At 40.0% G+C, this 26,691-nt stretch overlaps 1 protein-coding gene across 7 annotated transcripts in view; it reads left to right on the top strand.

Annotated features, from left to right (window-relative positions):
- The window catches only part of MAK (male germ cell associated kinase), a 56,215-nt gene that overhangs the window by 27,320 nt on the left and 2,204 nt on the right, over positions 1-26,691 (top strand). For 3 of the 7 annotated variants that reach the window (XM_077886373.1, XM_077886372.1, XM_077886374.1), the window contains exons 8-15: positions 301-468; positions 4,324-4,635; positions 9,343-9,515; positions 12,541-12,689; positions 18,923-19,054; positions 20,649-20,723; positions 23,274-23,393; positions 24,740-24,769. In XM_077886373.1, coding sequence (XP_077742499.1) covers positions 301-468; positions 4,324-4,635; positions 9,343-9,515; positions 12,541-12,689; positions 18,923-19,054; positions 20,649-20,723; positions 23,274-23,393; positions 24,740-24,769 — 1,159 coding nt within the window. Of the gene's footprint in view, positions 1-300; positions 469-4,323; positions 4,636-9,342; positions 9,516-12,540; positions 12,690-18,922; positions 19,055-20,648; positions 20,724-23,273; positions 23,394-24,739; positions 24,902-26,691 lie in introns of all 7 variants that reach the window. The other 4 variants (XR_013373895.1, XM_077886375.1, XM_077886377.1 and 1 more) reach the window with 4 other exon arrangements.

Below are 26,691 nucleotides of genomic sequence, written 5' to 3' on the forward strand. Positions count from 1 at the left end.
GTGCCTGTTTACTCAAAGTCACCTGGGTATCGTCTTCAAGATCCAAAAACCAGACAAGAATATTTTGGAATTTATAAAAGTGCTTTCTAACATTTTCCTATCTCTCAGTTCAATATTCTTTATATACTATTTGTAGCACTGAATTGTATATGTGGTCTGGTATTTTATTCTCTGTTTATATGAATCAGCATTAAAATTTTCAACAGTGGTTTTTATATTATTACTATGTTTTAAAATTAATTACTAAAAACTATTTTCTTTTTGCTCTCCTGTCCCACCACTTATATATTCCTTAAACAGAGTGACTGGCCAGAAGGGTACCAGCTTGCATCCTCTATGAACTTCCGTTTTCCGCAGTGTGTTCCTATAAACTTAAAAACTCTTATTCCCAATGCCAGTAATGAAGCTATTCAACTTATGACTGAAATGTTGAATTGGGATCCAAAGAAGCGGCCAACAGCAAGCCAGGTAAGATAAATCCTCCTGATACAGTGTTTTCCTTTTTCTCTTTTTTCTTTCTTTTGAAATTTTTGTAATACCAGGAATACTTTTGTTTACAAAGCAAATCTGTTCTCAACCAGGGTTTTACCAATCTGTAAGTAAGCCTGAAAGTGTGAGGCATCCAATGTGTAATGAATGAATCTCTAATCTATAACATCCCTGGGAGAATTGAGAATACAGCCACTCCAGTGGTTTTCTTGTGGTTCAAATGGGGTAAGGCTGAAAGGAATTAATTTTTCTAATGATAAAAATACAGGCATATGATGGCTAATAAGGAAGAAATTTGTCACTGGTAGTAAAAAGGCATCTCTTCAGTTGTGCAACATAGGAGACTTTCTAAGCTCTCCTATGATTTAGAGGGGAGTTCTTGTTCACTCTACACAACAGTATCAAGTCTCCATAGGACTGAGGACAGTAGGTGGCACCCTTGCCTGGCTCCTTCGTGACCAGCCCTTAGAGCTCTCCAGAAACTCTAGTCTCATAGTTTCAAAGTGCTATGGTTGTCTTTGCAAAGGGCTTAGATTGAAAAAGTCACAATAAGCTTTCTTGTATTCTTATAGTTATCTATATACAAAATCAGTATTAAAACCACCAAAAAATTATTTGGCTTTTTAAAACTTTAACTTGAGAAGTGTTTTCTGAAGGTGAAGTGAAAGAACAAATGGGTGAAAGAATTGTCAAGACAGGTCTGAACAAGAATAGGTCAGTAGAGGACAGTGGTTGGGGCAGACAGCTTGCCCTATCAAATATTACAATAATCTTAAAGTGACAGGATTGCAACAGTGATGGTACTAGCCTAAGAATCTACAGCTCCAATTTGCAGAAGCTGTAAGTCAGCAGCAGGTGAATTGGTGGGGGGCGGGGGGGGGGCAATAAGGAGGAGGACTGTCACTGGCACAATTAGCTAATTATCAGGAAAATGTAAATTTAGGTTATTTCTTACCATACTTTTCAAGTAAATCACAGAAGGTTTAAGTAATAAGAAGGATGAACTAAACTATTAAGAACTAAAGAAAGTATAGGTAAGTATTTAATTGCGAGCCAAGAAATAGATGAGTGTAAAAGTAACAGAAGAGACTACAAAGAAAAAACTCAGGATTTTTTTTTTCATCATGATAAGTGCCCTTCTCAGTCTCCATCACCTGTTTCCCCTATTTCCCCCACACACACCCTGCTCTGGTGACCATCAGTTCATTCACATAAAAATTAAAATCTTTCTCTTATAAAATCTTAAGGTTGGAAGACAAACAGCAATAATTCTTTTTAACAAATGTGACAGTGTATTTTCTAATGTTTCTAAGAATTTGCTAACTTTTGTAATAAAAATATAATACAAGTCTTTAACTCTTACCTAAAAAAGAAAAGTGGGCATGAGACATTAAGAAAAATCACAGAAAAAGAAATAAAAGTTACCAAAAATATTGTTTTAATATGCAGCCTTTGTTCATTTTGGTAAAATGCAAAATAAAAAAAAAATCACCATCACCAAAAGAAAACAGCTGAAAGGCTGTTTACCTAAGTAATGGAAAATAGTTTTGGAATGTAGTATACCAAGAGCATTGAAAACAATCAGTTGGATAAGGATTTATACTCATAAATGTTCAAAGCTTAAAAACTTCCCATTGGAGACATGAACATTTAAAGAATATACATCCTTAATATAGACTACTTTGCCCCAATTAAAAATGGAATTTTTAAAATAACCATTTTCGAGAATTCTCAAGCTCAAGTGCTACATTTAAAAGTAGGCCAGAATATTACTCCTATGATTTTATTAAAAAATATATATGTATATATATTACATGTCTAGAAGTACTAAAAAGCAAAAGCATCAAAATGTGAGCAGTAGTTTTCTCCTGATGTTGGCTCTGGGGTTATTGTAATTTCTTCTTGAGACCTTTCCATACATCCTTATTCTATGCAATGATCAAATATTCCCTGAATAAACAGGAAAAAAATAAATTCTTTCTTAAAGACTCACCTCATCTTGGAAGACAGCAGCTGATATCTCAAAGAGGAAAAATTGTTACAGATAAAGCCTTGAAATTGCGAACCACATTTATAAAGGTTCTAGCTACAAAGTATAGTACATTTTTAATTTAGGAGTATTGACATACTAATTAATATGACTTAATTAAGAATCTGAGTGCTTTCTGTGAGTCAGGTACTGATGTATTTAAATTGCCTGTATTTGTGGAGCTCCACTTAGCAATGTCAGCATAATTAACACAGTCATCAGTTGTGGTAGGGGACATCTCAGAATAAAAACTCTTCCTACCTCTGCCGAAATAGACCTCCCTTCCCTGAACCTCTTTCATGTCCACTATTTCACAGCCCTGCTTTTTAGTGGAAGCAGGAAACCTAGTTAGGGAGAGGGAAAGTTATAGGATCCAGAGCTACTCTGTCCCTCCAAAAACTGCCCTTGGAGACCTGGGAAGTTAACTGTGGATCAAGACTGTGCTCACACAGAGGTGAGTACCACCTTAGGGCAGAACATGAAGGGTAATAGGGCTTCGCTGCCTTCAGGTGCCCTCCCTTCATCACCCCCCACCCCCCACCCCATACACACAAACACGAACAGCAGAACTGGGAGCTTTCCTCCTTAATCCAGACATAGGATTATGGTAAGGGGATCATATCCACAGCTGAGCTGCACAGACATTGTCAGACATTCTCTAGACCAATTTTCATCAACCTTAGCACTCGTGACATTCAGATCAGGTCATTCTTTGTTGTGAGGGCCATCCCGTTATTGTAGGATGTTTAGCAGCATCCCTAGCAGCAACACCTCCTACCCCCACATTGTAACAATAAAAAAATGTCTCCAGAGGGGACAGATCGATCCCACTTGAGAACCACTACTGTAGATGATGTCACCAGACAGTCATCAGGGGCTGTCCCCCCTCCTCTACCCCAACTTCCATGCAAGTAGCAGCAACTGGTTGATCTAGTTAAAACTCAGTGATCATTTTTAAATTATTTTTATATTTTCTTCCCATAAATATCTTCTCTTTGCTGGTATATTGCTATAGTAAGCTCTAACACATCTGCATTTGTAATATCCTGTTTTAGAATTTTTTTTTTTTTTATTGCTGGTAGCTATGTAGCTGTCCTTAGGCTAAGAGTAGCCCTGAATTTTCTATAATGTTACAGTTAATTGTTTAAAATGAACTACTACATAGAAGGTTTTTTTTTTTTTTAAGATTTTTGTTTATTCATTTGAGAGAGAGCACTCGAGAGAGCACAAGTCGGGGTGGGGGGTGGGGGGCAGAGGGAGAGGGTAAAGCAGTCTCCCTACTGAACATGGAGCCCAATGTGGGGCTCAATCCCAGGACCCTGGACCATGACCTGAGCCAAAGGCAGACGCTTAACTCACTGAGCCACCCAGGTGCCCCTGTATAAAAGGTTTTCTTAACTCATTTCCTAATGCCTTTGGATGGATTCTAAACCATGATCAATATCTAGCATTTTAGTTTGAATTAGTCACATCAAATTTAGCCAATGTCTAAAAGCTAGATTTTGTTTTCATACAGAATTTTTAAATACAATAGTTGCTTTGCCTAGATGCTATACATGAGTTCTACATTCTTCCTACTGTGTTGTACTTTGTTTTTTAAATTAAATTTATTTCCTAAATCATTATTTCCTGGTTATCTTTTTGAAGGTACCGCATAAGGGGAAAACCTACATAAGGTTATGTTTTTCAAGTCTTTGAAGCTTATTTAGGCTAGTGCTATATGCCAAGCCCGCTTCTAGTCAGTAATTTCTTTGTAATGAATTAAAATGAAACTGTTTCCATTTCTTATTTCCATGCTTTTGTAGGCACTGAAACACCAATATTTTCAAGTTGGTCAAGTATTAGGCCCTTCCTCACATCATCCAGAATTGAAACAATCTTTAAATAAGCAGGTGCAGCCACTAGAATCAAAGCCATCTTTAGTTGATCTAGAATCTAAGCCTCTGCCGGACATAAATGATCAGACTGTCAGACAGCCCCAACCCAAAAACAGCCACCAGCCACTGCAGTCCATCCAGCCACCGCAGAACATGAGCGTCCAGCCAGCGCCAAAGCAGCCGGGTCAACAGAAACGGCCACAAACACTATTTCCAAGTATCGTCAAAACCATGCCAACCGTAAGTAGCCCATAATGACACCGTAGATGCAACAGTTGGTTCAGTTAGGATTTTATTTTCTAGGCATTCCTAAAAATGTTGGGGAAGATATAAAAGATTATTTATGTTAAGGGCCCTGCTTCCTCTGGCAGGAGCTTAGCATGAGATAACCTAAAATTCTACTATGACTTATAAAAGAAGAACAGCCAAAATGAATGTGATAAAGTTTGCATGCTACAGACTTGAATATTACTTAGACACAAAAGAACTCAAAGAATTTAATAGAACCTGGGACTCCAAAGAGCCGATCCTAAATCTTAACAGTAATGTTATACTATTTTTAAATACTAAAGAACATGAACAGAATTGGTATTAGGCATCGTATAAGACTTGCTCTTCATACTTCTTTTGTTCAGTTCAGGGGGTTCCTCAGGAGCTGTATTAGCCATCTCCTCAAGATGTTTACACCCAAATGCATCTACATCGTGGGCATTTTAGGACTGAGAGATCTCAAAGAATACTAATTCCTTATCCATTCCTGCCATCCCAATAAAAGCAAGCCCTGCTCCCAATAGCACTAATCATATTCTAACACACTATTAATTACCTGGTTCTCATATGTATTATTTATTATCTGGTTCTTCCTGTAGGATGTAGGCTCTATAAGGTCAGGGGTATTGTTTTCTTTATCAGTCCAGGCCCTGAAGCCAGAATGTTATCTGGCATGTGGTTGAATTCTCACTTTATCTGTTGAACAAATGAATGAATAATTGTCCACACTACATCTAGGAGTCTGTATCATCTAGGGGCATTTCTTTATATATATATAGAGAGAGATTTTATTTATTTATTTGAGAGAGCATGAGAGAGCACAAGCAGGGCAAGTGACAAAGGGAAAGGAGGCCCCCCACTGGTCAGGGAGCCCAACGTGGGGCTTGATCGCATGACCCTGAGATCATGACCTAAGCCGACACTGAAAGTTGGATGCTTAACCAGTTGCACCACCCAGGACCCCCTCTTTGGGACATTTCTGACTATACTGAAATTCTTCCTTATACTGAGCTAAATTCTGATTTTCTGTAGCTTTTAATAAAAGTTGATCACTCTTTGAGAAAGGCAGCCATTCAGATATTTGAAAATAGCCCTTATATTACCTGTCCTTTTCTCTAGGAAGAACATCCTCAGTTCCCTTGAGTGCTCCACACATGACATTATCTCATGTGACTGAGTAATCCTTGGTTCCTGTGTAGGAAAGAGCCTTGAGTCCCCTCACCATCCTGCTTCCCATTTAGAATGAGGCTGCCAGAACTAGAGGCAAACCACGAGCAGGGAGTATAAACGGTGGTTTATATGGTTTATAAAACTATATGTGCACTCATGCTGCCAAAGACTACATTTTTATTTTTGTTTATTTTTGTTGTTGTTTTGTTTTTTGTTTTCTTGGAAGGCACATCAAATGTTAACTTATACTGAGAGGAAAAGAAAAGAAATTAATATTTATTGAGTATCTGCTAAGCGCCATGTATGATGTGAAGGCCTTGTATGCATTCACTAAGTTAAAGTACCCAGTATCCTAGCCCTAAACTTTTAGATAGGTAATAGGTTCCAGAGATGGGACTGAACATTCTGTCAACTAAAATTCCTAAGGCTATTTTCTCACATAACAAGTGCTTCTGGTAAGTCACATAGTCTTTACTTCTTTGGTGTTGTGTATTTGATCTGTAGGATTCCAAAAATTGTAAGACTTTACTTTTACCTCTCAGATTTCTAAAGTATTTCTGTCTTGTCAGTTTAACCATCCTGCCTAGCACGTCAGCAGCTGTGCATTGGTGTAATTGTTCATTTGCCTTTTTCTCCTGTACCTTCATGATGAACAGAATGGCAGTGAGCCCTTGGGCAGGCCACTAGGACTCCTAGATTGACACTGGTCTGCAGTACTCTTGGACGGACAACTGAACAATATACTTCAGTGCTTGGGCTGCTATACCAAAATACCATAGACTCAGTGGCTTTAAGCCAGAAATTTATTCTCTAGATGCTGGGAAGTCCAAGATCAGAATGTGAGCCAATTTGATGCCTTCTCACTTTGTCCTCACCTGGCAGAGAGAGGGAGCAAGCTCTCTAGACTTGGGGTATAAATTGCAGGGTGGGGGACATAACAAATTTTAACATATAAATTTTTGGGGGAAATAAACAGAGTCCGTAACAGCGCTGATCCACCTTTGTTGTCCTTTTGTCACTTCACTGACAGCATCAAACACCCTGTCATCTACTTTATTAATGGCCACATGAACTAAATGTATTCATTGTTTGCTTCTTATAAAAATAAAAAAAAAATGATGGCCTGTACAACCTACGCAGATTTTTCCCTATGTGCTCAAAAACTTTACCTGTAAAACTGATTTTAGAATCTTTGCCTTCATCCTGTCCCAAACATATTAAGGTGGATTTTTGCAAAAAATCTTGATAAAAAGTATATTTGCCCCTTTCCAGTCTTCTGAGACATATAAGACTATTTGATATTACTGACATTGATCAGCAGCATTCAGCATCAGCACCCTAAAAAAATAATTCAACCAAAATGAGAGGCTGAAACTCTATAACCTTTGATTAACTCTGCTTATCTGGGACCTTAGTCTCCTTAGTCTAGAGTTCATTCTCCCGCAAACACCATTTCTCTGTCATCTGCCATCACTAAGGTGCCATGGGCACCAAGCAATAGCATATCCATTCCTTAAATATCTTCTTGCCCCAAACATAGCTGTATTTGCTGACCTTGCTCCCAAAATCCCTGGTTTTTCAGTTGCCTTTTGGATTTTTCAGTTTACATGCCCCCAAACTGTCCCAGATAAATTTGAATAAAACCACTGTCTGTGGGATGCCTGGGTGGTTCAGTGGTTGAACCTCTGCCTTCGGCTCAGGGCATGATCCCTGGATCTGGGATTGAGTCCTGCTTCGGGCTCCCTGCATGGAGCCTGCTTCTCCCTCTGCCTGTGTCTCTGCCTCTCTCTCTGTGTGTCTCTCATGAATAAATAAATAAAAATATTTTTAAAAATTTTTCAACTAATACTTCAGTTCTGTAAGAATCCTGGAAACAGAGAACGTGGAAACTATGATTAAGAAATAAATAAAACCCTAAACAAAAAAACCACTGTCTGTAAAAAAACAAAACTAAACACTGGTCCAAGCCAGGTCATCTTCCTCATTCCTTATTTTTGTTAACAGAGCCACCATCCTGAAACAAACAGGCTGAAACTTTTAAGGTCATCCCTGCCCTTCCTTTTCTGCATCCATCAGGATTCCATTCAGTGACTTATGACAGAAATCTGGCCACTGAGTCTCAAACAATAATGGCTTATTTTCTCACATAACAAGAAGTCAAGTGGTGGGCCAAACCAGAACTGGTGCAGACTGTAGAAGGAACCAGACTGCCTCTGGCTTCCTGTTCTACCACACTTAGCAGGCAGCTCTCATTCCTGTGGCCACAAGATGGCTGCTGCTCCTTTGGTGTTGCTTCGGCATTCCAGAAGAGGGAAGAGCAAAAGCCCCTGGCCTGCTGTGGGAGTCTAGAAATAGCCCTCCTGGAAGTCCCTCTGGTAGACTTATACTGACAATTCATTGGCTAGATCGTGTCACATGGCTACACATAGCTGTGAAGGAGGCTGGGATTTCAGGTATTTTAAGTAAGCATATTGCTGCACTGAACAAAATCTATTAGGAAGACAGGAAGAATAGGTACTGAGTGGGTGCCCAGCAATGTGTACCACACTCTCCTCTGACCTCTGTTTAAGTAGATGCAAAGTCCAGGCCTTTTATTCCTTGTTAAGAGCAAATGTGTTCTTTCCTGAGCATTCCAGCCACTAGGAATCTGTTGCACTTGCCACTGCATGCCAGTATAACTGCAAAGGCCTCCTATTTGAAGAGTCCCGCCTTCCAGAAGGCTGCCTTTAATTCACCACTTCTTAGCTCAAAGACATCCAGTGTTCTTCACTACCCATAGGAGAGCTGCAGCTCGTTAGGCAGACACTGAAAGGCCTTCAGACTCTGGCACTTTTTTTTTTTTTTTCAAGTAGGCTCATGCACAGCGTGGAGCCCAAAATGGGGCTCAAACTCACAACCCTGAGATCAAGACCTGAGTTGAGATCATGAGTTGGACATTAACTGACTGGCCACCTAGGTGCCCCTGGCATTCTTCTATTAAAAAAGTCATACTGCATATATTTCCTCTTTCAAACTCTGAAACAACAATAGTAATAACAACCATACCCCCTAACCTTAGTAACTCTTGTTATGTGTTAGGCCCTATCCTAAGGACTTTCAGTGTATTTTACTATTAAATTCAGAAACACTAATTAGAGAAATACTGCATATCTCCATTTGAGGAGGAAGAAACCAAGGCTTTGAGAAGTTAAGTCACTTGCCCAAAGAGAGACAGTCACACATGAAAGTTTTCCAAATTATGTATTAGTGAGGTGTCAATTCTGATCCTAAGTATTCAAGTCTCGCCCCACCCTAAAACCAGAGATCTCTCCTCCCTCTGAACTCCTATCATATTTTTAGCATGTGCTACCTGTTTTTGTTAAGACTTTTCAATATGTAATATGTATCTTCTTACCTTTAGGGAAGACTCCTTGAGAATGGGTACTCGTAGTATCAAATAGAATAGCTTGGGCATAAAAGGCATTCAGCAAATGATTACAGATGATGATGACTGATTTTCCACCACAGAAGCCAAATGGCGCACTGGGTCATAAAAGTGCTAGGAGACGTTGGGGTCAGACTGTGTTCAAGTCTGGAGATAGCTGGGAAGAGTTTGAGGACTGTGATCTTGGAGCCTCCCATTCCAAGAAGCCAAGCATGGGTGTATTTAAAGAAAAGAGGAAAAAAGATTCTCCATTTCGGTAAGATTTCACATTCTAGGAAAATATATTTTTATCATGCATCAGCTTTATATTATTCATTAGATATAAGTCAATGTTAAAAGACAGTAAGTAGCCTAATATTGTTTTCTTCTACATGCTCCAAATCTCTGCACATACTTCTGGGAAAGTAAGAATCTTGACTTCTCACAGTAATGAATCTCAGTATTAATGGCTAAGTGTTGTGGGCGTGTGGGGAGAAGGGTTCTTGTTAAGTTTTTAGTATTCTAGTGAATTATGATCACCATTATTCCCATTTGAAATCCACATGCCTATTTGAAGAAAAGCAAAGCATAATCTACAGAGGTGATAGTTTCCTCTGATGGTGTTCAGATTCACTAATTTGTTTGCATATATTCTACACGTCTTTGATCATTTCCTAAACTTTTTCTGGAAGTTTTAACATCTCCAGCAGTCTCTTTTCTAAGATAAGTCATCATTAGTGCAGTTAACTTTGAAGTAAGGGTGGATTAAATTTTATGAACAAAAGTTTGAGAAAATATTATCTTTTTTTCCTCTTTGGAACAGAAGAAGAGGGAGAAAAATATTAGCAGGAGGCAGGGAATTTTATCTAATAGCTATCTGGCATTTACTTTGGAGCACACATGTCTCTGAAGGTACATGGAAGATTCTGTTAGGACCTATGCTTGGCTAATTCTTAGTCAATAGGTTTCCAGATCCTCAAGTTCCAGAGTTCCTCCTTAAGTATATGAACTTGAGAATAAACGTGCTTAATCCTCCTCCCACTTTATGCGGAGTCACACCTCTCAGCATTTTCAAATCTGGAGTGGCATAAAGGCTCAACAACCTTTGAGATGCTAAACAAGAAAAGTCAGAAGATTGCCACCCCTGGCTCAGAAGGCTTTGTTGTCCTATACATATTTCTCTTAGGGGAAAGGAAACCTCCCATTACAAAGGGGGTATCTTAGCCTGTGTTGGAAAGCATGGGGATTCAAAATCCCCAAAGCACCAGAGCCTAATGATGCTTATTCTTTTAAATGTACTAGAAAGTTCTGTGAAACTGATTTTTTTTTTCAAAACCCAGGAATATACATTGTACATAATTTCTTGAAGATTCACTGTTTTCTGGAATAAAGTAGTTAAAACTTAATTTATCAAGTCATACCATGAAATACTCCCAATTATAGTTAATCTTCATATTTCATCTTGTAAATTATTTACTGTTTTCTATTGACTATTAAGAAACAAGAAATAAAACAATGTAACCCATGATTTAAAAAATTATAAATGTCAACTTTAAGATATGTAAGAGCTACATACTTGCTTTTTTAAAAAAAGATAATTCTGGGGATCCCTGGGTGGCGCAGCGGTTTGGCGCCTGCCTTTGGCCCAGGGCGCGATCCTGGAGACCCGGGATCGAATCCCACATCGGGCTCCCGGTGCATGGAGCCTGCTTCTCCCTCTGCCTGTGTCTCTGCCTCTCTCTCTCTCTGTAACTATCATAAATAAAAAAAAAAAAAAAAGATAATTCTTTGCATCTGCATTGGTGTACTATGTATGTAGATGACTTGAAAACTATTTTTTTAAACCCATGTCATTCTAATTCCAGCTGAATTTAATCATATGTTTTAGGTTGGAGATTTTGAATCAAAATCTATAGTTAAAATTAAGTTTGTAGTCCATATACTTAATTCTGGCAAGGGAACAATTGGTAAATTTCTTCAATATCAATTATTCCTTTTCTCTTGAAATTCTTTAGGAAAACTATATGTTAATGAATTCTTAATGTATATTTCTCCCCCCCCCCTTTTTTAGTATCTTCAAATGACTTTATACAAGTTAAACATATAATAATAATAATTATTAATATACTTCTATTAAAGTGCCTACCTAAGTTTTAATTTGTAATCTTCATAATCTAGTAAAAATAGCTGTAGAACAGAATACTGAGAGGTTGGCTAAATAGGTTGCCTAAAGTCAGATGAAGCCTAATTCAAAACTATCTAGATCTCTTCCTCTCTTCTGTTCCACACTATTTCTTGAGCAATAGGAGCTCACGTACTTGGTGAACTGAATGCACGTTGCTATTCTCTGCTCAGTTTCTCAGGCAGCCTAGGTTGCTTTGTAAGAATACAACAGACCAAATACTAAAGGGTAAAGCTTTCACTTATTAGGTTGTCTTGTTTTTTAGCGAACAAAAGCAAGATGTTTACACTTGTATGTGTGCCCAGTAGACCATTTGCTAAATACCTAGATGGTGTTAAGCAAAGGTCTGACAGGATGTAGTCTGTCTTCATCCCATCAAATGTATAGCTGTGGAAATACAACCTTCAAGTCAGTGTAACACAAGAACAGAGTGTGTATTAAGTTCTGCTAATGAAGGAGCTGTAAGGAGCTCAAGAGTTCTGTTTATGGGCAGATCACTTTGAGGAGGAGAGCAGAGTCTTTTTGGAATGAGCAGTTTGGAAAATGGGTAGGATTTCAGCAGTTGGTAGGACTGCAGTGGGCTGAGGGAAAGGGAAAGAAGCCAGAATGGGTGGGGCTGTTTATAACAAAAGAGTCCCACCTGCATCTAGGGCTCTCCCAGAGTGGGTTGGGGTAGCCAGAAGTTCAAAGGGCTGACCAAGTCAGTGTTGGTCTCTGATGGGATCCGGGCAACCTTACTGATCAGACATTACTTTTGTAGACAGGTGGAGGTGGCTAGAATTGTCCTCCCTTTCAACATGTCATCTTCCCCCCTGTTGTAAATCCACAATTATAGCAGTGGTGGGAAAGCTACAGACCTTAATACACATGCAATTTGCTGCTCAGTTATAAAGCTTTCTGTCACATAATGTCTAGTACTAAAAATGATTCTATGGACGCCCCAATATCTGTTGGGGGAGAAGTTGCCATTTAGTGTCCCCTATCAGCAAAAGGACTCTGATGGAAACCAGTTAAGTGAGGTGACCTTGCCCTTGAAAAGACCGGTAGGGGGTGTGGGAATACAGTAGCTGTCATCTTCACATTTCTCACCTTGTAATGCTGCCTTATGTTGACTTTCAAGGCTTCCAGAGTCGGTACCCTCAGGCTCTTATCACTCAGCAGGGGAAAACAAGAGCTTCCCTGCTGCTATTTCCCTAAAATCTGATTCTGAACTGTCAACTGCCTCCACAGCTAAACAGTACTACTTGAAGCAATCAAGATACCTTCCAGGTAAGCAGAGAAAATAAAATGTTTACTGCCAAACTAGAATAGAGGTCAGGCTCCAGTGTCTTGGAATCTTTGCAGGAAGGGCACTAGTAAGATAAAAAGTATAATCACAGTGCTCTTTGCTGGCTCAGCCTTGTCAGTACTTGTTCCCAAGTACTTTTCTAGGTCTCCTGCCTCTGAAGTCTGCTCAAGAAATGACTAGTCAAAAATCAAAGTGAAAACAGGCTTCAAAAACCACCACTCTCTCCCACCAAAGGTATGCCTTTAGGAAGTGCTAAATTTTACTAAAATAATTCTGCACCCCCATTACCCCATTTCATAAAATGTGAGATTTTACACTGTTTCCTTAATGATCTAGATTATGTTTTTGAAAGATCATTGTGGGTAGAACATACTAGGCACTCAAGAGAGGCAAGGACGCTGGTCAAGAGATCATTGCAGATGTCCAGATAGAGAGGGTAATGGCTTGCTCCAGAGTGATAAACGTGGAGACAGAAATGGGTAAAATCTCAGTGTATTTCAATAATAGAAAGATAGGACTTCCTGATAGATCAGCATGCTGGTAAAGAATGGAAGGAATTGGTTGGCTTCTGGGTTTTTGACCTGGTGACTGGGGGGATGATGGTGACTTTAACTGAGAAAGGGAAGATTAGGAGAGGACAGGAGGTATAGAGATAGAGAATCGGGAGTTGAGTTTGGGATGCCTAGCAAATGTCTACATTGACCTAAGACAACTGAATATATGAACCTGGAGTGGAGGAGAAAGATCTAGACGTTAGGGATTTTATGATGTTTCTGCAAGTAGCATTTTCTCCTCAAAATCCACTCTAAAAGGAAAAGTTTAAATTCAGTGAAGTCTAAAAGTCAATTTTTAAGTGACTGTGTATCTATACAAATATATCTTTAGTCCAAAGAGGGAGAGGTGAAGTTTTTCTTTTGTGGGCGTGGCCTTTTACAGCTTTCTGAATGTAGTAAACAGGCCACTGGGGTCATGTGAGGAAGTCTCCAGAAGCAAGCCATGGTTTTCACTTCCTAGGAGCTTGCTTGGGAAGGAGTGGTTAGGAAGACAAGAGACAAAGTTGAAACTGGACTGTTAGCAAGAAATTGCTGCATTAACATTTTTCTATATACCTTTTAATCAACTATATAAATTTCAGCTCTAGGAATCACCCAGTAAGAATTACACTCCTATTATCAATAATTGAAAGGAAAAAATGAAGTTACAGAAGGGTTCTAGGAGTGAATGGGATAGAAAACAGAAGACACAGGAGGTGTACAGGTTTAGCCACACGTGTTGAATAAGTTGAAATAAACTTTGGGCGAGCAAAGCCAGGGTTTTGGACTACAGTTCTCTGTTGAGTAGTAGGAAGGAACATACTGTCCTATCCAAGGGAAATTGAAGAGATTGGCATCAGATTATCCAGGAAGGAACTAAAAATAAATACGTAACCTGGGTATTTGGAGATCTGTGGATTCAGTGTTTTGTTTTGGGCCTTTATAGAAGAGGTGACCCAGCTGGTCCTTAATGAATGAGCAGCAGCATGTCTCCATGCAAAAGGAGGGGAGGACATTGTGGAACCCATGGATAGAATACACATTCATTTTCTGATTCATTCATTTTATTCATTCACTCAGTAATATATATTAAGCACTTAATATGTGCCAAGTACTTAATGATCTAGGCATTGAGATATGTAATAGCACTGAACAAGACACACAAGGTCCCTGCTCTCCAGCAGCTTATGTTCTAGTGGAGAGAGAAAAAGCAAATTCACAAGTGGTGATGACTGTTGTGGAAGGAGAGAAATGACCTGGAATAGGACTATGGGGTGTACTTCTCAATCCCCTAACCTTTGACCTGATACCAGGAAGGAGAAGAGAAGGCAATCAAGAGGAGAGCTGAGAAAAATGTTTTAGGCAGAGGGAATGACACTGGCTTGAGAAGTAGATCAACAGGCTGCATATTTGGAGCTGCAGAGGGGGGAGTAGTGAGAGGGGAAGGAGGGAGAAAGCCAGCAGCACCTTGAGGGCAAGGGAAAGGAATTTGGGGTTTGTTCCAGGTCCAAATGGAGGCCTTTGAAGGCACCTCAGGAGTGAGTGACACACGACACGTGTTTTATTAAAAAGACTCTGTGTAAAGGATGCATAGCAGCAGGACAAGGCTAGAAGCAGGGAGGCCAGCTGGAAGCTACTGCAAGTCCTCCAGGGAAAAGATGATGATGATCTAAAGGGAGCTGGGCTCTTAACAGATTTCAGAAATGGATGTGCTGATGGATAGTGGTAGAAAATAAGGGAAAAGAGAGTTTGGAGCTTGAATCCAAGGTGGATGGTGGTGCCGTGCTCTGGGATGGGGAAGACTGAGGAGGAACAGGATTGGTGGGAAACAGGTGGTCAGTCCTGTGTGTGGGCTGTTGTATTTGAGATGCTTGTGAAACATGTGAGCATGGAGAGGCCACGCGGGCGGTGGGAGGGAAGAGCCAGGAAGCTGGAGGGGACCTGGGCCAAGGAGAACAGATGGAGGAGTCCTCAGCAACTCCTAGACAATATTTAAGTCCATGGATGGAAGAGGATCATCTACAGAGGGATTGTGAGTAGGAACCACCACGGCAGTGGTAGAGGAGGAGGAGGAGCTAAGAAAGAGGAAAGGAAGGAGCCAAGCTGATGAGGGGGAAACCAGGCACAGGTGGTTCCCAGAGGCCAGGAGGGGAGAGCTGACCTGAATGAGTTTGCTGCTGTGGTTTTAAGAAGGGAGAGAAATGCCTGATAAAATGTGACAGTGAGAGAGGTCCCTGATGACCCTGGGCAGCGGTGTTAGTCTGTAATGGTGAGGGAGAACCAGGCTGGAGTGGTGGGAGAATGGTGAGAAGTGAGAAATTAGTGACTCAAAAGGCAGACTCCTGTTTGGAGATGTTCTGCTGTGAAGAGGAGCTCAGAAATGGAGCTGTCCTGGAGCAGGCTCAGGGAGCGCTTCCCTGGTGGATTCCGGGTCTTTGGAGCTCGTCTACACCGGGACAGGAATGACTGCTTACGGAGGGATGGATTAGTGAGGAAGAGGAGGGGAATGCATGAGGGGCTGAAGTCCTTAGGAAAGTGAGAAGAGTTGGAATTAAGACCATAAAAGACGGGGGACACTTTTGAAAGCAACAAAGATACTTGCCTTGTAATCTCTCTCTAGATACCTGTGGGCTTGTGAATGGTGGTGTTGATACCATGAGGGAGTTCTGATCTGACTGCAGAAGCAGGGATGTAGCAAAGTTCCCAGAACAGGAATTCATGGGGGATACTTTTCCCTGTTTTTTTAAAAAAGTAGCAAATAGGTTTTTTCTTATCTGTACAGGGGAGCCCTCTGGTGGTGGGAAAGGGAACTGTAAATTTTTGTTAGGATAAAGGGATCCAAGGCACCCTGTTTTCCTATTTCTGCTCCCGAATTTGGTTTTCTGGGACATATTTTAGGGTATCCAAGACTGGTCTGGTCATTTCCTTTTTAATGAGAGAGATCTAACAGATTCTGCAAATTACTGTGGGTCAGGAGCATGGCTGTGATTGAAACTTAATAAAGACTTGAAATTAGAATTGCATGAAATCTAAACTTGAGCCCTCCTGTTCCCTTGTTGGCATTTTTTGTCTTGAGGATGCCCCTCTGGAGCTGGTGAAATTTGGAACTAGAATTGAGCTCATTTCAGTCACCTGGACAAACATTTATTGAGCACTTGTCATGAGCTAGTGACTACAGAGGATAGAAGCCGTAAGAAGTGATCCTTGACATTTGTGATCCAAAGTTATTTTTGTAACTGAGTATCTTCAGGAATAAAAAAAAAAAAATAGCATTTTGGCCCCCCCCCCCTTTTTTTTTTTTTTACATAAAGCCAATCATAAAAGGTCTTTTTAAGCATCAACCTTTAGGATCATGGGAGCTCTAGAAATGTACCATATACTTTCAGGGCAGCATGACATTATACTACAAGAATTGGCAGATCTGTGACACTGGCCGGGAGAGACATGCAAGAGTCATAGTTATTGACCTGCTACTGGCCGGCTATGTACTGGAGCAAGACTTTGAGATTCTGTTTTCTGTTTCTTACAATGGGACTGCAGTCATCTCCTGTAAGCCTTAGGTACTTAATTATAGCAAGGTAGTTGCAAGTAGAGTGTGCGATGCAAATGCAAACCACCTCTCAGGTGCCCTCTGGTCTCACTCCCTGCCTCCAGAACCAGGACTTCAGCACACATCGATGCTGCCACGCTGGCTGGCTCTCCCTCTACTGTGTCTTCAATGTCCTGGGTCATTTCTATACTTGCCTTTCCTACTGCATTTATAATTTAACAGGACACACATAGTCCTACGTGGTTTGACCCCTACCCTCCTCTCCAGCCTCATTTTGTGCCAGTCCCTGTTCTTTCTCCACCCATGGACTACTGTCTCTGAGCACTTTCCCAGCTCGGGCCCCTGGCCTACAATGTGGCCTCTCCCAGGAACACACCTCTCACCCCCTGTAGACCCTTAATCGGATTCACATTTCAGCCTAAAATTACTATGTTTTAAAGAAAGACTGGTGGAACTTTGAAAGAAAGTTGCTTCTGTTATTTGCCTGTTCCCTCAGCACCAGATTCTTTTGAACAATTTACACATGGCTGATTACCTCTATTATTAATGTCTCCCTTCCTATTGGAGTAGATTGTAAGAGCCAAAGGGTAGAAACTAGCCTGTTTTATTCACCACTCTGTCCAATGCCACACACACTGCCTGGCACATGATAGGTGCTCAGTAAATATTTGCTAACCGATTTAATCTCTCATATATAAACAGGGAATGGCTGATGGTATATTCATTTCTATCTCTATCTATCACGGTGTTTGCTATTTAGAAGGTGCCCAGTAAAAGCTTGTAAACTAATATGTAAATGACCTACCAGGCTAGAATGTGTCTCTTTCCAAGAAATCTGGAATCTTTAGAAAGAATTAAAGTGATGATCTTTGATAATGGATATATTTACTTAAAAAAATATTCAGGGATATCACAACGCTAACTGGATTAACAAAATAATTCAGGTACCCCAAGCCCATTCTTTGTTGAACTACACTTATGAAAACAGTTCATTTAAGATGATTTTTAGTTTGTCCCCTTACCTTGTCCTTTCTTTGGAGGTAAAGGACATTTTTTTGGTGCAGATTTTTTCATATGAGTTATTGCTATCTTCTTTAGTAAGTACATCTTTATTGTCAGGTAATTGCCTACTATAGTTCAATTTTTAGGTTTCTAATGAAACCTAAATCCATAAGGAGCTATATGCTGTAAGAAAGGCAAATTATTTACGTGGAGGAGCATTTCATTAGAGAACTGGTGACCAGTAACCTTGAGGCTCAGTATAAAACCACCTGGCTTTTTTTCTGGCTTCAGTACAAGGGATATTATCATATGTCTCATAAATGTGAAACCTTGCCAAGGAGTTCACTCTGAAAAGCAAGAGCTCATCTCACCCAGAAAGAGTTGCTAACCTCCTGCATTAATGGTAGTCCTCAGCAAGGATTTTCCTAGTATTAGCTAAAGAAACACTACATGTATGACCCAGAGGCTTAGAGACTGTGTAATGGCTTTACCATCTCATAAGCTGCATCTAATTTATTGTCAGTAAAAAGAAAGCAAGGTCAGGAAGTTTTCAAATCTCTTTAAAGATAAATTAAAACACTACCCTTTGACCACTAGTACCAAAGTCCAAAGCTGACTCCACGTTTCACAGATTTTTTAGAAAATCATAAATAATTTAGATTTTACTATACTTTATATACAGATACTCTTCACAGATAGATCGTTACTCATCTAATTCCAGACTGTCAGTTCCCCTGAATTCTAGGTCATGTGTCTGTTGTCCTGGCTACACTGTTTCTCAAGGGTCTGGTACAGAGTACATACTTAAAACAAGTAAATGACAGTATCTTTTTGAAGAAAATTTGGGTATCGCCTCAATTTTTACATGACATTTAGTAAGAAATGTCCAGTGTTTGATAATTATTATTACCTGTATTATAGAAAATATATTTATAAAATACACTGTGAGGATTCCAGGTTGTTGAAAATATTCCAGGTTAAAACAAGTATCTGCTGCATTGCAACATAAATTTATTTCCATTCTCCCTTTCCACATTATTTCTGGTCTTCCTTTGAATGTATCATATATTTTTCCTTCAAGTTAATGATCACCTGCTAACCTTTGAAATGACTATTTTGTTCTCCTAAGGTGTAAATCCCAAGACTGTGTCCTTGGTAGCCAGTGGAAAGGATACAAACTCATATACTTGGAGTAATCAGTTATTTCCTAAGTCACTGGGACCGGTAGGGGCAGAACTTGCTTTCAAAAGGAATAATGCAGGTACAGCAAAAATTCATTTGAAGCATAAGTTTACACTGTTTTCCTTCTGTAGATTTTTACTTTTAATTACATTGCAGCTGCCTTCTTCCAACTGAGAAACCTTTGAGGGATCCATTAATGTTTTCTAACTGGTTCTTGGTCACAGATGGTTTAAGGGAATCATTTGCCAGACCTCAACTTCCACATGGATTCTTCCTAAAATGGAATTCCGTGAGCAACAGGTCTCTGTCCTCCTACTTTACCAAAGAAGGGACTAATTGTGTTTACTAGGGTGTGTTTCCTGTTTCCCCAAAGTTATAAAAATATCTGTGGGAGCCAATCAAAGAGACAGTTCTCTTTGTTGGCAGCAATGTGGAGAAAGTGAGTAACTCTGATAACTGGGAAGAAATCCTATTTAGGTCACGTGGTTTCCAGTTCTTAACCTTTAAAAACTTGAAGGAGAACCTAATTGAATTGTTAGCTGACAGATAATGAAAGCTCATTTTCAAAATCACTGTGTGACTCTGGGTCTGTACTCTGCATAGAGTTCAAAGACTTTTGTGACTAAGTTGTAAGAGAACACTTTTCATTCCCAACTATCTGTTTACATTGAACAAGGTTTCTCGGTGCTTACATCTCCAAAAAAGGAAAAAGAGAAAAAGGAATAGAATTAGTGCTGAAACCTGATTTTAGGAATAAGCAATACTCATTTGTGGATTCATGGACAGCTTGAAAAAAGGTGCCATCTTTCTCAGATGAATTTCTCCCCCAAAAATGCCTTTTAATGTTCAGTAATCGAAATTTATAGTATTCATCTTTTTTTGATTAACTATATACAATGAATTGTTGTAATTATAACTAACCTAATCCAGAAAAAAAGTATTTTAACATACTTGTTACAAGAAAAATTTTAAAGGTTTCAATTCATACATACTTTTGAGTGGTCAATTTAAAGACTTTTAAGCCTAAAATTATATTTGGATAAAATTTGGGAGTTGAGTTGACATGACTCAAAATAAAATTTTGGAGAGAAATGAGATGTAATAGTTTTATTTGTAAATGTCTATAATCACAATATGCCACAAATGACAACTTTATGAACTATAACACGACGAACAATTTTATGTATCAGTTTAAAGTGTGTAAAGAAGTAAACAGTTCTTTAAAAATATAGATAGAAAGTATTGGATCAAAAAAATGTGAGATCACTGTTATAGCAAGTGAGTAGTCTACTGGGGTACTGTGATGTGACATTAACACACTCTGGATATTGTGAGTTTTCCAGATGCTCTAAAGACTCAATTTACCCATTTAATAGTGCTGAGGTATCAAACACTACAGCACTGTAATTAATTATTTCCCCACTGTTTTAAAATAATATTCACTGAACCAGCTGATTAAATACAAATGAGTTTAAATGATCATACTACAACTTTGAGTAGAGGGGGAATATATAATTGGCTGGCATCAAATGAAAGCTGTGACCACATGTGAGAACAGTTTCTCATGTTAAGGGTTCTTCCTGATTTTTTCATTAATCATCTAACCATTTTTTCTCTGCTTTTCCTAAAACATTCTTCTTATTCATCTTTCTTTCTACTTGCCTTCTCTTCAGAGGAAAGCATAATTAAACCAATTGAAAAACTATCATGCAATGAAAGTTTTCCTGAAAAATTAGAGGACCCACAAGGTAATTTCTGGGCATTCTAGATGAGTACAACTTGTTCTTTGGATAGCTTGTCTAATTTTCTTTTCCACATTTGGCCTGAAACCTGTCATACAAGGCCACTATGAAGGCCAAGGTCATCTACTTTTATTTATTTATTTGAGAGACACAGAGAGAGAGGCAGAGACACAGGCAGAGGGAGAAGCAGGCTCCATGCAGGGAGCCTGACATGGGACTCGATCCGTCTCCAGGATCACGCCCTGGGCCAAAGGCGGCGCTAAACCGCTGCCACCCGGGCTTTTAGAAGTCAGATCAGGACTGGAAGAAAGAGAAGCATTCCGCATCATCAGGAGCACCTTTTCTTCAGTAGTCAGGATTCTAAGACTTAACTTGCTCTCAAAAAGCTCTAGGCTCCTCTTCTTAAATTAATGATGATAATTTATATAAATGAAGCAAATCGAGAAGAATTAAAAGAATATTTTCTAATCTTATAATCAGCATTCCTAGAAAATCTCTTTTTAAATTTCTAATACTCATTTCTTCCCCATTAACCATCTTTTAAAAAGTTAACCAGGTAATAGAAATGGTGGATTTTCTAGGGGTTCACTGTTGCTGGTTTAAACACTGCTAATATTGGCTCCAGCCTCAAAATTTGCAGCTCACAAGGTACTTCCAAAATAATAAGCCAAAATAATAAATTTCCTGTGCATTTTTCCTTCGCAGCTTCTTGCCTGCCACCTGTTAGCCATTCAGCACGTGGCTTTTAGAATCCAACATAGCCCATTCTGTCAGTAGCCTTGTGATCATGGATGAGTTAGGCTAAGTCAGTTTCCCCATCTATACAATGGAGGAAATTATATTTACCAGGGTATCATTATATAATCATCCCTAGGATTTTTGTCACAGGAAGCATGTAGTAAGTGTCTGCCCTAAGGAGGAGGAGGAGGAGGAGAGCCAGAGCAATGCTCTGAAGCTGCCAGAATGTGATCGCTGCTGTGAACTGCCTTCCAAAAATCTTTAGAAGTAATGGGCTGATTAGTGATTTAGAAATGGGTACTTGGGGTGAAGGGAAAGGTCAAATTAGGCAATCGTGCTTATGCAAAATTCAGTGTTGAGAACTGTACAAACTGATTACGTGTTCACTGTGAAAAACCTTATTTCTGTGATAATGCTGTTTGACATTTGTCGGTTCAAGAGCACACACTCACTGAGGGCCTCCTGTGCATAGCGCAGTGACAGACATCAGGGACAAGGCGTTCAGAGGCCAGACCTGTGAACACAGAACCCTGTGAGAAAGGCTTCAGTCGTAGCTGCCAAGAAGCAGTTCTTTGAAACCGCCGGTGTGATCAAAGCCCCGTTCCACCCCCTTGCTGACAAACGTCCCTCCCTGCAGTGAGACTCCTTGAAGTTATATTCATTTGCTTATTTCACTTTACTCCTCAACAAACTGTAGCGTGTCCTCAGCTGGCCTCCGGCCACTGAAAAGGCTCCTCCCATGTCCTGACATTATCCTAGTGGCCAGACCTCATGGGCCTTGCTGATCCCATCAGATCACTGCCTCGTTCGGTTTTCTTTCTTCACACACTGTATTATCTTGGGTATTCAGACTTTGGTCCTACTATCATCTACCCTCTACCCCCTCTCCTCCACGAGGTCCTTTTCTTTCCTGTTCCAAAATGCTGGTGTTCCCTGGAGCTCTGTTCTGGATCTTCACATATCCCCCTATTCCACCAGTTATGGGGCTGGCTTCTCTAAGCCCACAGCCCCCTAACACCCTGTCTTGGTATTTCCAAATCTCCAGGCTGGCTCAACCACTACAACTTGGTTATCCACAGGCAGCGTGTCTTCCCAACAAACCTGTACTGCTCTTAGTCACCTAAGATACAAACTGAAGGGTGTATATTCCTCTTACCCTACCCCTCCTACCCTATACACCCACTCAGTTCTCTTCTCCATTGCCTCTATGACCACCTCCTGTGGTGACCTCCTAGCAGTGACCTCCTGTCTTCTGCCTTGAGGTTTTCACCCTTCAGCCCATCCCCCTACTGCCTCCAGGTTGATCATTCACTAAGAGTGAGGAGGAGGATGATGACAGCCAACACTTATTGGGACACCAGATTCTATGCTAAGTGCTTTGCATACATCTCATTCAATCTGTACAGCAACCCTATGAGAACAGGTGTAGTTACTATAGTGATTTTGCAAAATAAAAGCACAAAGAGCGTAGCAGGGATGGGGGTTTCCTGGCACAAAATATTCTCAGGTAAAGGTGGAGACATAACAAAAACCTGGTATGTTCAAGGCAAATGTAGCCTTGGGTTCACAATCTGGCTGGGCCACTCACTGGGATAATTTAGGCAAGTTCTAAGAGCCACAAGGTGTGGATAAAATAGGCATCTAAAAGGGTCGTTATGTGGACTGAATAGGATTATCTGTAAAGGCACAGTGTAGTGCTTGAAACAGAGCCGATATTCAAAAAACAATTTAGAATTAGCAGGGCTGTGGTATTCAAGTTATTCTCGGGTGCTTTAAAATATTCACCTTCTGACTCTGAAACTTTATGATACATCACAGGAAATCTTGGAAGTTATGCTACTTACAATCAGTCAGGATATATTCCTTCCTTTCTCAAAAAAGAAGTGGGGTCAGCTGGCCAGAGGATACACTTAGCACCTCTCGGTGCAACAAGCTCAGGTAAGAACAACTTTATAGTTTTTGAGATTTCTCATCAGAACGGAGCTCTTTCTAGGTCTGTACAATCACTTTTTTCCCAAGCGAAGACTTTTAAATTAGTCTTGCCTTATTAACACAGTTCTGGTTTTGGCAAAATGTCCTTTCTTCTTCTGAAGATGTGGTTTGAGGGTCTAAGAGCTACCTCTAATTAAGTGGTTCTTCTCTGCCAAGCACTCGGATTATTCCATTTAATCTTCACGAGACCGAAAGAGGCAGACCTTCTATAGATGAGAAAACTGACCCTGGTAGTTTATCTAGGGTCACACAGCTAATAATGGTGGGGCTGGGAGAGCAACTCAGTCTGTGTAATTCCAGAGAACGGGCTGTGCTTCCTAACGAGATGTAAAGAAGAGGCCTTCTTCAGAGCTTCCCACCCAGTACCTAGCACAAGTGAAAATTTAATAAATGTTAAATGCTGTTTGCGTACCATTTCACAGGCGGTTCCTCTGCAGTTCCGTTGTACGGAGCTGAATGGTGGGCCCTGGCTCTGCAACAGTAGTAGACGGTGAAGGGTTTTTCCTCCACCCTCCAGGGAGGACCCACGAGGTTGCTCACTGTGCAGGAGCCTGGCGTGACAGCCACATTCAGGGGTGTGCTCTTGAAAATCAGGGTCATGATTTTGTATTGAGCTTTACTAGATCTGTCCATGAATGTTCTCGAAATTATTCTAATCTAAAATAGAGGTCCTCACGAAAGCACTAACGTAAAGGCTAACGCAGATCATCAGAAGTATGGAAAGATACAAAGTGGGAGTTGTAATTTAAAAGTCGGCTCTAAAAGTAATCCTGCAGCGGGTCCTTGCCAGGATCTTATCTGAAAACTTCTCATTAGAGATGCCAGTCTTTCAAGTTCACACTGTTGGAGCTAAGACTGTAGAAAGCACTGGGCTTCTATAATTTACAATTCCTTACACAGAAATGGTAGGTAGTACTCAGTGACCTTACTTGTGAAAAGAATCACTTCATTACATCTGCTGAAACAAAATACATTAAGTGAACATTTGATGTACAACAATGATTTTTTTTTTAAAGCCTCAGGTATTTTAAGCCAGCCCTATGGTGAGTCACCAGCCATGTTGTGGTAGCAATTTTAAAAATAAAAGCAGAAAATCATGTTTCAAATTATTTTGTTATCTGAGTACCTGCTCCTTCAAGTGAAAGTGGGTATTTTTTAAACTATTTTTGTAAGATACTGAAGGCCTTTACTTATCAAGTATTCCATCAGATAAGCATGCATAGTCCTGTTTACATTTTTTTAAGTAAATGTTTCTCATGACTTTTCATCTTTTCATTTACTCTGCTCATCAGATTTTCCTACAGATGGTGATAGGAGGAAAGGTAAAAAAAGAAGTAAATATTAATCATTCTCAAGTGGTCAATGCAAATCCTTAGGAAAACACTGTTCTGTAAGAGATGTGTCTTCCAGTGCTCCCACTTGTGTGGCAGTTTCCCACAAGAAAATAAAACCAGGTCATTACCGAATTTACTCAACTTATTTCCCCTTCTCTCAGCCTGCCTCCCTCTCTGCTCCTCCTCGTCCTTATCCTCATGTTTTGAGAAGAAAAATCAAATTGATTTCTTCCAGCTTCCCCATGTAATTTCTCATCCCAGGACTTCCTATCAACTCTTCCTCCCTGTGCTCTGATGGTAACAAGGACTTTGAAGAGGGACTTCTTTCCCAGATAGCCACCCTTTACAAGGACAGGGAGGGCCCTGTTCTAAGCCCACTATATTAGCTCTTCTACCGAAGGTACTATTATGATCTGTATTTTACAAAGGTTTTATTTCTTGCTGAAAGTCACATAGTAGTGGCAGTGATTAAATTAACTATGGGCAAACATCTTTCCTTTAGCAAACATTTTCTACAAGAAGTCAAATGCCCTTTGGACACATGTGGTTCTTAAAATAAATGCACAGCAAACCTTAGAGGACAGACCCCCCACTCTCAGGAGGTATAGGTCTGGCTAAGACACAAAAGTATTTCTTGCCCTGCCACGAGATCTCAGCTCTTTTATTGGTTACTAAGTTCTTCACCAAGGGTGCTTGGATTCTAAAAGTATTATTTCTCAAAAAAGAATCCTAAATGTCAACACTACACCCTCCTTGGCAAAATGATTTCCTCTTCAAAGGTTTTAAAAATATTTGCCTGGATGTGGTTTCCCTCAGATGCATTCAGGACTTGACGTAGCTATCTCATGACCTGGAGAGAAGATCTCATTACTCCCCAAATCCCTCATTGTGCACCCCAGGAGCCTCACCCTGTTGTTACCTGAGGGAGTTCTGTGAATCACCTGGTCTTATGGCCTCTGCCCTCTCCCTCAACTCCCACCGGCTCACATGCTCTCTCCTCCACACACGGTACCATTTTGGCCTGCAGACATCAGGTGTGGGTTCACAAATTTAACAGATGGTGCTTGTCTACACTCCCATGGGTTAGAACTAAAGGGCTGTCCCTGGAAAACTTGGTTACCAGTTCTTCCTTAACACTTAAGGGTTAACTGGCTCTTCTAAACACTTTGTCCCTGCTGTGTTAGGTAGCTTTTTATTGGCTTTAACCTGGAGAATTTTAAACCTGGGAAGAGTGGAAGATAAGGACAGGGTGATTATCACCAGGGCAGTTCCTCACTCAATGCTATGTTTCTGTTAAGCCGAAGTCCGCTGCTCACTGGCCCACACTGCTCCCATGACTTCCCCTGCACTCTGAGCTTTACAGAGAAAGTATTAAAACACACAAACAGGGAAACCACCCAAATAAACATGCTATAGTGTTAGGTGTACAAAATGGTTAGACTCATTTCAAAATTGACAAGAGTTTAATCCAAGAGTGATGACCACCACAGTGTGAAAAGATACTTAAATCCCAAATGGAAAGGCCAGACATCCTCTTCAGATAGAATACCTATGATCATCAGCTGTAAATGTGCAGTGAGGAGCAGGTGAGGGAAGGATTAGAGGAAAGACTGAAGTTCTATAAAATGATTTACTGCTTTGTCATTTGAGATGTTTAACCAATTTTAGCTTGTAAATTGTTCAGATAACAAATGTTTAACAAAATAAAATTTCACAAATATCTGATCAGCCAAATATATGAAAAAAAAACAAAAAAAAACAAAAAAAAACCCCAAACCTTATGATGAAATGTTTGGGATCTTAGGAATGACTCACCTTTTAAAGGAATTCTGTTATCACCCATTATTTTCCCAGCTTAAAAAAAAAATGCAGTTTCTTGCCTTTAAAACCCCATTTTCATGTTTAAAAGA

The sequence above is a fragment of the Canis aureus genome, chromosome 37 (genome assembly GCF_053574225.1).
Source record: "Canis aureus isolate CA01 chromosome 37, VMU_Caureus_v.1.0, whole genome shotgun sequence".
In the NCBI taxonomy this organism is placed as follows: Eukaryota; Metazoa; Chordata; class Mammalia; order Carnivora; family Canidae; genus Canis; species Canis aureus.